The sequence below is a fragment of the Podarcis filfolensis genome (assembly GCF_964270895.1).
Source record: "Podarcis filfolensis genome assembly, chromosome: 18".
In the NCBI taxonomy this organism is placed as follows: Eukaryota; Metazoa; Chordata; class Lepidosauria; order Squamata; family Lacertidae; genus Podarcis; species Podarcis filfolensis.
The window spans coordinates 10,985,484-10,998,164 of NC_139622.1; the positions used below are offsets into that span (position 1 = coordinate 10,985,484).

Genomic DNA, 12,681 nt, shown 5'->3' on the forward strand with positions numbered 1-12,681 from the left:
TGAGCCCTTCTTTTCCCTCAACCCGCCCACCCCCTACCCCACCCCACCCCCCGGTTCCTACATCTCCCTTGACCGCTAAGGTTGCGAGAGACAACGAAAAAGCGATCCTTGCAACAAAAAGAACACGGTTGCACATCCGCCACAACACAGCCTCCGTAGCACCCCTTAGCATCGGCACACAGAGGGTTAAAGCGACACAGTCTGGTTTTTTGGGGGGAGAGGGAAAACGCCCAAATTTTAGGCTCTCTCTGAGAGGGAAAAAGAAGAAAGAAAGAAACACGGTTTGTACAAAGCCTAACATTTGATTTCTATCAAAATGATCTTTTTTTTTCCTTTTCTTTTCTTTTCGAAGCCGCGATGGAGAGAAAACGAGAGACCGAGAAAACAAAGACAGTCCTGTCGAGGGCTAAACACATCCCTAACCGCAAAACAGAATTGGTTTTATACAGAAGCAGAGCCGGAGGCTTGTTAACACACACTTTGTGGTAGCAGTCGGTAAATCAGGCATTCCCCAGACATAAACTTCTCCCATATTTGTGCGATGTTTTGCTGTTTCGTTTTTGCAATCGGTCACCTTTGACAAGCTAGGCAGGGCTCTTGTTCTTGGCCTTCAGAATTGGGTTGGGTGCAAACCTCCCTCTTCTCCACAGCCCTGATTTCTGTTAACGTGTTGAGGCCCCAACTACAGACCCCCAGTTTTGCTGCGTGAACAAGCCTCCGGCCGTCGACTTTTGGAAAATGCACAGAGAAGAGAAAAAACCTGTTTTCAAAAACTCCTGTTAAGTTAAAACGGCGTGGCAGAGTCGTCGGGAAAGGGGCTCAATGTACAAGGTCACTTCCCTCAGGGCAACTGATATGCGCCTAGCTGAGATTCCCACACTCTCCCTGCACATCAGAACTGAAATCCACGTTGCCACTGGTCTATGTGTCCCTGTTGCCATGTGGACCATAGCTGTCAACTTTTCCCTTTTTTAAAGGGAAATTCCCTTATTCCGAATAGGATTCCTCGCAGGAAAAGTTGACAGCTATGATGTGGGCTTCCCTGCCTCTGAAACTGCACCATGGGGTTTTGTAGTCTTCCAGCTGCACCAGCGCATGCTGAGCAAAGACTACAAAGACCGCATGCAGTGAGAGTGCGAGAAAAGTGGACACCAACCTGCCTCATATCTGCAATTCAATCCACTCGGCTGCCTGCCTCTTTGTGTTTTAAGAATGTAAGAATATCAGAAGAGCCTGGGGCCTGCCTAGTCACACAGTGACCAACTAGATGCCCACGGGAAACCAGAAACCAGGATTTGAACCCAAGACCAACTCTCCCCTCCTGTGATTTTCAGCAGCTGGTTTTCAAAAGCACCCCAACTGTTGAGGCAGAGCTATGATCATGGCTAGCTGCCATCGATAGCCCTCTCCTCCACGAATTTGGCCAATCCACTTTTAATGCCATCTAAGAATAGAGGGACGCGGGTGGCGCTGTGGGTTAAACCACAGAGCCTAGGACTTGCCAATCAGAAGGTCGGCGGTTCGAATCCCCGCAATGACGGGGTGAGCTCCCATTGCTCGGTCCCTGCTCCTGCCAACCTAGCAGTTCGAAAGCACGTCAAAGTGCAAGTAGATAAATAGGTACCGCTCCGGCGGGAAGGTAAACTTCGTTTCTGTGCACTGCTCTGGTTCGCCAGAAGGGGCTTAGTCCTGCTGGCCACATGACCCGGAAGCTGTACGCCGGCTCCCTCGGCCAGTAAAGCGAGATGAGCGCTGCAACCCCAGAGTCGGCCACGACTGGACCTAACGGTCAGGGGTCCCTTTACCTTTAAGAATAGAGGGCATCACAGCCTCCTGTGTATGGGATGTGATACATAGACAGCAGTCCAGTACAACATTCCTAGAGCGGACATGAAAGGGGATGTTTGCTCCAGCCTGTTGGAACTTCCTGTTTCCTCCTGGGCTGGGGCAAACTTCCTCTGCCTGTGAAACAACAGAACTGAGACACAGTCATCCTTCAAAAAATTCACATCCATCTGAATTTTCCAATACAGTTCTCCAAATAAATGGTGTTTACCAAAATGCATTTATTGAGTGCAGAAGCGTGCCTAACTATGAATTTATTCTCGAAAATGGTGTACAAATAGGCATTACGCTAGGGAAAATTGCTTGCAAGTTTGTGTTGGACGACTAACGTGTACGCTAGTAAAAGGTTGTTCAGTGAGATGGGGGGAAATATATTTAAGGGAGAGCGGGCGCATCAGAGTGAGCGGTAACTGAGGCGCCGAGCTTGCCGCAACTTTCCAGCCTCCCAGTAGATTCCCCTTCCCCTTCGACTTTAACTTTCTGCCCTCCAAACATTTCCCCTGCTCCCAATCCAGTTGCAACCCAGAAAGTGGTTCGCCAACCTGACCCCCCAGACAGGATTTCCTTCTGACTGCTGGACAGCTCCCCACCTACCGTATTTTTCGCTCTATAGGACGCACTTTTCCCCCTACAAAAAATTAAGGGGAAATGTGTGTGCGTCCTATGGAGCAAATGCAGGCTCCTTGGCTTCAGCGATAGCAACGCGAAGCCTCAGAAGCGCAGAGGGAGCGCTCCCTCTGCGCACCGGAGGCTACGCGTTGCTTTCGCTGAAGCCTGGAGAGCAGCCTGAAGCCTTTGGAGTGCAGCGGGAACTTGCGCTGTGCTCCAAAGGCTTCGGGTTCCTTTTGCTGAAGCTGGGAGAGCAAGACTCTCCTGGCTTCAGCAGAGAGGGAGAGCTGCGCAGCGCCCCTTCGGCGAAGCGGGAGGAGAAATGGAAGGGGCTCCGTTTCTCCTGCCGCTTCGCTGAAGGGGCGCTGAGCAGAGAGGGGGAGATTTTTTTCTTCTTGTTCTCCCTCTCTAAAACAAGGTGCGTCCTATGGTTGGGTGCGTCCTATAGAGCGAAAAATACGGTATCTGGTGTGAAAGCTCAATTTCTCCATCATGCTTTCCAAGATAAGGCTCAAAATGTCTCCCTAGCACAGCACTTCACTAAGTATCCCTTCTCAGTCTTAGCAGGCGACAGTAGTTGCACTGAGGGAAATGATCTCCGGATCGGCACCTTTCCAGACTTTGCCACGCCTTTCCCGCAAGGCACAAACCATCACCTTCCTGTAGCATTCCTGACTTAGTCGTCGTCTTCGTAAATCTATATATCAACATTTTGAGGCCGGGGATGAACTGCCTTGCTCATAACAAAAGCCAGGAATTCTATGAACATGAAAATCGGAGTTGCTTCAGCCCCAGAGGGAAGCAAGGAGATATTTCAGACGTCGCTCCTTGATTGGTGGAAATTATTATTTCACATTTATCTTATGAGCTTTCTTCCATCGTGGAACGCAAGACGGTGTACATTAAGTCCTCAGACAATCTCTCATCTGGGGTCTCGCATGTGTGGTGTGGGATTATGATAGGGTTGCCATGTTTTGAAGAGCGAAAAAGAGGACACATTTTCTGACTTCTACTTTAAACTACTTTAAACTTCTGGGGTGGCGCCATCGGCAATGGCGGACTCCCTCTGAACTGGAGGGACCAGCTCCGTGCAAAACGGGTCGTTTCCGCTACGGCGAAGCGGGGACCCTTTAAAAAATCACAGGCGGATTCCCCTTCCCCAGGAATCCAGCCATGTCAGCTTGTACACGCAGGTTGACATCACAGATGTTCCTGTTCCGGCACTCTTAACCATAAAAGGGTTTTCCTTCCTGTACTCCTGACCATAAAAGGGTATTCCTGTTCCTACTCTTATCTTGGAGCAAGAGGTCACCATCTCCAAGAACACACTCTGGCGCTGTTCCCAGACTAGGTCTGTGCGTCAGAGTGTGTCCAGGACGTAAGAGAAGACCTAGACGTGTCATCCCTGTTCTACTGGAACAGTCAAGGCCATCCTTGCCGTCATGAACTGATAAAGGAGAGGGCTCTGAGCACTTGTTTATACATCCGGGTTTTCGTTTATACATTGACTCAGAGCTCAAGTTAATGGATTTTAGCTAAGGAAAAATAGGGATTTTGGTGCCTGTTTCAAACTGCCTGCACAGTCAGTTTTAGGCTTGGGAAACCCATTCCTTCAATCTCTTGGTTGAGGCTATCTCGTTGGGTTAACCGCGCAGTTCACGAGGGGAGAGGAAACATGTACACAATCGTGAGTTCCTTCGAGGAAGGCACGGCGATATATTTAGAAATGAACAGCACTCCTAATAACTCGAGCGCCTTAGGTCGACTAAGCCAGGAGGCCTCAGTCCGGTTGCAGGCTGTGACCACTTCTACAGAGGACCCCAACAAAAAAAGTCACCGCAGAACAGGCCAGGTCACATTCCCTACAATTTGCCTCTTATTAAATTATATTAATTTAGCAGAGTTGAAATTAGACCATGTTTCCCAATCATACTGGCCGGCTCCCAGTCGCACTGCATCATGGTTTCGGTAGCCCCTCGCCTTGCGTGCCCTTTCTCCTCCAGTTTTTCCCCATTGGGTTTCCGGCCGCTTTTGGACTACAGTCCCCATCATCCCTGACCACTGGTCCCGCTAGCTAGGGGTGATGGGAGTTGTAGTCCGACAGCGACTGCTGGAGAAACCCTGCGATTACCGTATTTTTTGCTCTATAAGACTCACTTTCCCCCTCCTATAAAGTAAGGGGAGATGTGTGTGCGTCTTATGGGGCGAATGCAGGCTGCGCAGCTATCCCAGAAGCCAGAACAGCAGGAGGGATTGCTGCTTTCACTGCGCAGAGATCCCTCTTGCTGTTCTGGCTTCTGGGATTCAGAATATTTTTTTTCTTGTTTTCCTCCTCCAAAAACTAGGTGCGTCTTGTAGCCTGGTGCGTCTTATAGAGCGAAAAATACGGTGTAAGGTCGCAAAGCAAAGCCAGTGCTAAAACGCCGCCACTGATTCCTGCTTTGCAAAAACTGTCGCGGTGTTTCATGGGGAAGAGGAACAGCCAGTGCTTCTTCTTTTGCCAAATTCCGGACTCTGCGGCGATGGTTTTTTTGGTAGGGCCTTCTCTACCGCCATGCACCCCCCTCCCCCCGGGGGAAAAAGGAGAGAGTAAAAGTAAGAAATGAGTGTTCTACGCACCATCGGACTTACCCCGAAATTGGACGCGGCAAAACGGTCAGAGGCAGAGACGTTGGTAGAGGCAGTTGTATGAGCATAATAAGCGTTGATGTTGGCCAACAGAGTGCTCATGACTGCTGGCACCCCGGGGCACATATATTTCGAAGACAGGCAGGCAAAATGCCTGGAAGGAAAAGAAAACAAGGAAAGGAGGACGGGGAAACACAGTCAACGCAACTCGGGATTTAGGAAAGCAGCCTGAAACCTTGCGCTTGGCACCATGGAAAGACAGCTGCGACAGAGAAAATGGGACATAGCCTGAGATTTCGTCAGGGACTATTATTATACTATTATGGGCAGATTTGAGGGTAAACCATACACAGCACGGGTCTGCCCTTGTGGCTCGTTGGAGGTTGAAACTGCTTCACATGTACTATTACGTTGTCGTTTCTATGAGGATATACGTTTGACTTTTATCACACCTGTTTTGCAAAAGTCCAGGAAAGAATCGGAACACCATAGTTTAAAACTACTGCTAGAGGACAAGAATCCCAAGACTACATTAAATGTAGCTAAATTCTGTGCATCTGCAATCAATCGCAGGAAGCAAATGGTATTCCATAGTGACTAAACCCCTAAATGTTATTTACAGGGGGCACGCTAATAATTAATTTTAATTTTTATATTTAAATCCTTGTTATATTCATATTGTCTTTTGTATTTCTGATATATATTTTTATGATCTGTGATATTGTGTGTGTTGACGCTGGTCTGTGACCGTATTAATAAATTCATTCATATTATTATTATAGGAGGAGTGTCTCCACCCCCATCGTCCAGCCCGGACACTGAGGTCCAGCTCCGAGGGCCTTCTGGCAGTTCCCTCACTGCGAGAAGCAAAGCTACAGGGAACCAGTCAGAGGGCCTTCTCGGTGGTGGCACCCGCCCTGTGGAACGCCCTCCCACCAGATGTCAAGGAGATAAACAACTACCTGACTTTTAGAAGACATCTGAGGGCAGCCCTGTTTAGGGAAGTTTTTTAATGTTTGAAGTTTTATAGGGAGGGAAAGTACCATTCAAAGTGTTGGTGCTGACCTTGAAAGCCCTAAACAGCCCAGTATCCCTGAAGGAGCGTCTCCACCCCCATCGTCCAGCCCGGACACCCGGACCTGTGGAACGCCCTCCCACCAGATGTCAAGGAGAACAACAACTATCAGACTTTTAGAAGACATCTGAAGGCAGCCCTGTTTAAGGAAGCTTTTAATGTTTAACAGACCACTGTATTTTAATACTTTGTTGGAAGCCGACCAGAGTGGCTGGGGAGACTCAGCCAGATTGGCAGGGTATGAATAATAAATAATAATAATAATAATAATAATAATAATAATAATAATAATAATAATTATATTTGTGTACCGCCCTATACCTGCAGGTCTCAGGGCAGTCAACAACATAAAATCACAATATTAAAACACAAAATACAGGAGGAGGAGGAGGACGAAGCCCTCTGCTTGGTTCACTGTAACTTCACTTGTTGTTTATTTCCTTGACTTCTGATGGGAGGGCATTCTACAGGGAGGGTGCCACCACCAAGAAGGCCCTCTGCCTGGTTCCCTGTAAACTCACTTCTTGCAGGGAGAGAACCGCCAGAAGGCCCTCAGAGACCTAGAAGACCTACGCAGGTATCCCTGAAGGAGCGTCTCCACCCCCATCGTTCTGCCCGGACACTGAGACCCAGCTCCGATGGCCTTCTAACTGTTTCCTCACTGTGAGAAGCGAGGTTACAGGGAATCAGGCAGAGGGCCTTCTTGGTGGTGGCGCCCGCCCTGTGGAAAGCTCTCCCGCCAGATGTCAGGGAGATAAACAACTAAATGACTTTTAGAAGATATCTGAAGGGAGCCCTGTTTAGGGAAGTTTTTAATGTTTGATGTTTTATCGTGTTTTTAATACTCTGTTGGGAGCTGCCCTGAGTGGCTGGGGAAACCCAGCCAGATGGGCGGGGTAAAATAAATAAATAATTCCCACAGAGACTCACGTCATGGCCTGATAGATGGACTCCACTCCATATCTCATAGCAAACTCGTCCACAATCTCCTGGGCAGTTTCGTCGAAGTACACTTTCCACGCGTCGTCGCCCTTCGCCTCGGGTATCTTCACCACGCCGTTGTTTTGGATGTCCGTCACGAAATGGAAGAGGTTCTAACGAGACATTGAGAGAGGCGGGGTGGATGGGTTAAAATTAAAACAGAAAAGTCATGTATCTGTGTAGGAGGCTATACTACAAACAGTCCCACTTATAAACGCCATCTCCAACTCCTCAGAAAATTCCATCAACGGTGCCTCTGAAAATTTTTACACATCACTTGGGAAGACAGGTGAACTAATGCCAGTGTATTGGAAGAAGCAAATATCACCAGTGTCGAAGCAACATCAACTTCGTTGGACTGGTCATGTTGTGCGGATGCCTGATGATCGTCCTCCAAAGCAACTGCTCTATTCAGAACTTAAAAATGGAAAGCGTAATGCTGGTGGTCAACAAAAGAGGTTCAAAGACTCTCTCAAGGCAAATCTTTAAAAATGTAGTATAAACTCCGACAACTGGGAAACACTGGCCTGCGAGCGTTCCAGTTGGAGAACAGCCTTTGCCAAAGGTGTCATGGGCTTTGAAGACACTCAAACTCAGGACGCAAGGGAGAAACGTGCCAAGAGGAAGGCACACTTGGCAAACCCTCACTGGGATCAACTCCCACTCGGAAACCAATGTCCCCACTGTGGAAGGACGTGTGGATCCAGAATTGGCCTCCACAGTCACTTACGGACTCACTGCTAAAACCATGTTTATGGAAGACAATCTTACTCGGCTACGAGGGATCGCCAAAGAAGACGATGACCAGAAACAGTATACAGTGGTACCTCGGGTTAAGTACTTAATTCGTTCCGGAGGTCCGTTCTTAACCTGAAACTGTGCTTAACCTGAAGCACCACTTTAGCTAATGGGGCCTCCTGCTGCCGCCGCACCACTGGAGCACGATTTCTGTTCTCATCCTAAAGCAAAGTTCTTAACCTGAAGCACTATTTCTGGGTTAGCGGAGTCTGTAACCTGAAGCGTCTGTAACCTGAAGCATATGTAAGCTGAGGTACCACCGTATAGCGATGGCAGCTGAAGCTTGCAATATTACCCAGTTTAATGGATTGTCATACGTCCAGATTTTCCCAGACGTTTCAGCGATTTCCCGCCCGGACACTGTTTCTGACGGTCAAACCCTGTCTTCTGAACTAATTCAGGACCCAGTTCCAGGGAGGGGAAGGTTTTTCTGCACTTTCGGGTCCAGGGAATGACAACACACGCCTGGCAGATCAGAGAGGGCCTGTGCAAAGCCCTGGTTCCTAGTGAAGCACGGGAACGTAAGCAGGTACTCGCTTGGTGTTAAATAAGGATCAGGCAGACTCAGCAATGGAGAATAAGAAGGTGAAGTTTATTGCCAGGCAATAATGACCCAGTTTGGAATCTCTTCCGAAAGGAACTGGGACCCCGATTGACAGAAATCCAGAGGTCTTTATACCTGAGCAGATCACAGCAAATCATAGATCATGAGACAACCATGAGGCAGTCACGATATTGCCAGCGAAAATTAGCCAATTAGCAAGCTTCTTGCCATGCTACCAGCTCCTGGTCAAGCACTGGTCAAGCACGGAGTTCTAGTTCTGCTTTCCGATGCTTGCAGTGACGTTCTGTCTAACCTCTCCCCTAGTTATGACAGGACAGGGAGTTTGGAGATTTTGTGGTTTTGCTCTTCCTGTTCTGTGGATTAATTTAGCCTGTATCTGAGGGGATTCTGTACCAGAATCTCTGATTCACGTCTTCCCCTTGTCCAGGGTACACGGATGTTTGTAGGGGAAAGCTCGGCTCCTAATTTTGCTGTTTCAAGCAGTATGCAGTTAGCTAAGGCACAGCTTCCCTTTGATTCAAAATGGATTATAAAATACTGTAAGCCCTGATTATGTGTGAGCATATATGAATATATTGATTACTGATAACTGATTATATGGATAGCATAGGGGTAGCCCTTCTTCCTTGCCTCCCTAGCGGCATGGGTGTGGATCTGTCCCAGAACAGCAAGGGCATCAAGGCCTTGTGTACCCTACTTACCTCATGTAGGCAGGTGTATTGCACATGATACGGCGCCACTTTTTCCTCGCCTTTGATCTCCACGCTGATGTGCAGGCGGATCGCACCAGAGACGGCCGATTTGTCCGTCCGCTTATCTGAAACAGTCCAGGGGAGAATTTGGTAGCAGGCATCGTGTTTGGAGAAAGGTCAGTTATGTTGCACAGGTGTGCAGAGAACAAGTTGCCTGATAATGATGGCTTTCAGGCAAAATTTCTACGATCTCTGCTGCAGGTACCCAACTGTGTCCCCAACCCCATACTTCTGTTAGAAGCTGGTGAATGCCCAATTTCAACTCAAGCGTGGTGGGCTGCCCTAAAACATTGGCTCAGGATTTCAGTGTTTGATCTAGGCAAGGGTTTGTACCAACACCTGACCAATGAGGAATTTGTCAGCAAATGGCAGAAAACCATGGCTAAAAAAGCCACCTCTATTGGTCTGTCACCCCCCAACTGTATTACCTGGGTTATTACCTGGGTTACAGACTCATTGTTAAAACCGTGTTTATGGAAGACAATCTTACTTGGGTATGAGTGATTGCCAAAGAAGAAAGAAGAAAGAAAAGAAAGAAGGAAGAAGGAGAAGAGGAAGAAGGAGAAGAAGAAGACGAAGAGGAAGAAGAAGAAGAAGAAAAAGAGGAGGAGGAAGAAGAAGAGGAAGAGGAAGAGGAAGAGGAAGAGGAAGAGGAAGATAGTTCAACAACCTCTGCAGGACCACAGGTTTTCCCATCGCTGCTCTAGAGCTTAACGTGTGCCCAGCTTGGACTCTGCAACTGCCTCAGGCCCACTCAGATGGTTGGACAACCCCCAGGGTGTTGGGACTCAACAGTTCAGGGGACTGCCCCTGCCGCCTTCACAGTCACTTACCCAAATTGTACCAGACGTCCATCTCCCCGCTCAACGTCCGCACCTCGATGATCGTCTGGCCCAGAAAGTCATCAGATTCCCTCTTAAAGCGCTGCTTCACCCTAGACTTGATGTCGTCATCTTCGTCCCAGACACGCACCTTGATTCGATCGGAGGAGTTATGGCATTCACTGTTGTTGCGGGAGAAGAAGGCAATGTCACGAACGAGAGCTGTTCGAGATCCTCAGCTCGCAGGGCTACGGTTCCCAGAGTTCCCCCCGCAAAACTTATTCTCTGAGGAGATTACGACAGGGTGTGTGGTTCTTCCCCACACCTCCATGGCTTTACCCCCCAGAAGAACCCTGCGAGGTAAAGGTAAAGGGACCCCCGACCATTAGGTCCAGTTGTGGCCGACTGGGGTTGCAGCGCTCATCTCGCTTTACTGGCCGAGGGAGCCGGCGTACAGCTTCCGGGTCATGTGGCCAGCAGGACTAAGCCGCTTCTGGTGAACCAGAGCAGCGCACGGAAACGCCGTTTACTTTCCCACCAGAGCGGTATCTATTGATCTACTTGCACTTTGACGTGCTTTCGAACTGCTAGGTTGGCAGGGGCAGGGACTGAGCAACGGGAGCTCACCCCGTCGCGGGGATTCGAACCGCCGACCTTCTGATCGACAAGTCCTAGGCTCTGTGGTTTAACCCACAGCACCACCTGCATCCCTAACCCTGTGAGGTAGGTCAGGCTAAAGGACAGTGCCTGCCCCAAGACTGCCCAGTGAGCTTTGTGGCCAAGTGAAGATTTGAACCCTGGTCTCCAGGTCCTAGGCTGATATTCTAACCACTTTGCCACACTGGGTGACAGGTTCATCTCTTGCTGCATCCAACTGAGCGGTCCTTAAACTTCCCCTGACCGCTAGAGCTCTTGAAAATTGCTGACAGTCTCAGTGGACCACCTAGATGCTGTCCGGATCTTCACTGAATTTTCTGTTGCTTCTTTTATTTCTTATATTGCAGTACATCCTGCATGCCATAGAAGCCCAAGCAATTTGAATTGTAAGCGTGGGCTCCTTGCATGAAGCCCATGGACCTGCCGGCAGTCTACGGACCACAGTTTGGGAACCCCAGATTTGATACATGCTAGAGACGAAGACCCCGGGATATCAACTCACAAGTGGAAGTTCTCCTCCCAGATCGGGTTCAGGTTGCCGTAGATGGTTTTGGTCCTCTTTTTCGTCTTCCCGACCTGGACGGTGACGTACGGGTCGCTGGACCCGGTCTTGTCCTTCGCCTGAAGCCCTTGCGCGCAAACCACTGGTCGAGCGATCCCATGCGCAGCCGAGTGCCGTTTCGATGGGTTTCATGCGCACCCACGGCCGGGGGCAACCCCCCCAAAAACAGCCACAAAACACAAAGAGAGAAAAATGAGGGCGGAAATAAGAATAATAATTTATTATTTATACCCCGCCCATCTGGCTGAGCTTCCCCAGCCACTCTGGGCGGCTCCCAATCAAGTGTTAAAAACAGTACAGCATTAAATATTAAAAACATCCCTGAACAGGGCTGCCTTCAGATGTCTTTTAAAGATAGGATCGGCCCCCCTCTATCCCTGGTGTTGCGCTGATTTTCTTCCCCAACAGGAGACCTGCCTGTCTCCCTGCTTGGCCCCTCTCCAGCATCGCTGTGGAGCCTCGCCTCCTCCTCTATTTCTGATGGCAGTTCCCTGACATGGATCTCTGTGTTTGCGCATATCTACATGCCTGTCTGTATAAACGGCCACTGGCATGACGTACCTGTGATGCTAATCTTGGCTGACCACTTTGAGGTCCCATCCAGAACACTCTGCTTCACAGCTTTCATCTGCTGGGTGTGAGTGGTCTTGGAGACGGCAAAGATCTCCTGGATCAGCTCAAAGATCTCGGGCTTATTGCGCTCCCGGATCTTCATACGATCTTTCAGCACCATGATAATATTCTGCGTGCGGTCCTCAGCCCCGTGCTTGGAACTTTTCTCAGCTGCCCCTGGACAGAGAGAGAGAGAGATTTGCCGTGGGTGGGTTACCACCGCCGTCACTGCAATGCATTCTGATTATTCCACGCATTAGGGAACCTGTTCTACATTTCGTAGAAGCGGGTTAAACCACAGAGCCTAGGGCTTGCCGATCAGAAGTTCGGCGGTTCAAAACCCCGCAATGACGGGCTGAGCTCCCGTTGCTCGGTCCCTGCTCCTATCAACCTAGCAGTTCAAAAGCACGTCAAAGTGCAAATAGATAAATAGGCACCGCTCCGGCGGGAAGGTAAACGGCGTTTCCGTGCGCTGCTCTGGTTTGACCGGAAGCGGCTTAGTCCTGCTAGCCACATGACTCGGAAGCTGTACGCCGGCTCCCTCGGCCAGTAAAGCGAGATGAGCGCCGCAACCCCAGAGTCGGTCATGACTGGACCTAATGGTCAGGGGTCCCTTTACCTTTATTTATCTACTTGTGCCGGCGTGCTTTCGAACTGCTCGGTTGGCAGGAGCTGGGACTGAGCAACAGGAGCTCACCCCGTCGCGAGGATTCGAACCGCCGACCTTCTGATCGACACCCATCTAGATACACCATTGGCCTAATCTAGGAGACTCT

At 49.5% G+C, this 12,681-nt stretch overlaps 2 protein-coding genes across 3 annotated transcripts in view; one reads left to right on the forward strand and one right to left on the reverse strand.

The window, feature by feature from the left end:
* Positions 1 to 12,681, forward strand: part of RNF126 (ring finger protein 126) — a 767,042-nt gene that overhangs the window by 507,785 nt on the left and 246,576 nt on the right. The window lies entirely within an intron of this gene.
* Positions 1 to 12,681, reverse strand: part of LOC310753278 (protein unc-13 homolog A) — a 115,328-nt gene that overhangs the window by 50,979 nt on the left and 51,668 nt on the right. For both annotated transcript variants that reach the window (XM_083594389.1, XM_083594388.1), the window contains 6 exons: positions 11,855 to 12,082; positions 11,234 to 11,375; positions 10,087 to 10,256; positions 9,203 to 9,318; positions 7,088 to 7,251; positions 5,086 to 5,236 (listed from right to left, as the gene is read on the reverse strand). In XM_083594389.1, coding sequence (XP_083450515.1) covers positions 5,086 to 5,236; positions 7,088 to 7,251; positions 9,203 to 9,318; positions 10,087 to 10,256; positions 11,234 to 11,375; positions 11,855 to 12,082 — 971 coding nt within the window. The remainder of the gene's footprint in view (positions 1 to 5,085; positions 5,237 to 7,087; positions 7,252 to 9,202; positions 9,319 to 10,086; positions 10,257 to 11,233; positions 11,376 to 11,854; positions 12,083 to 12,681) is intronic.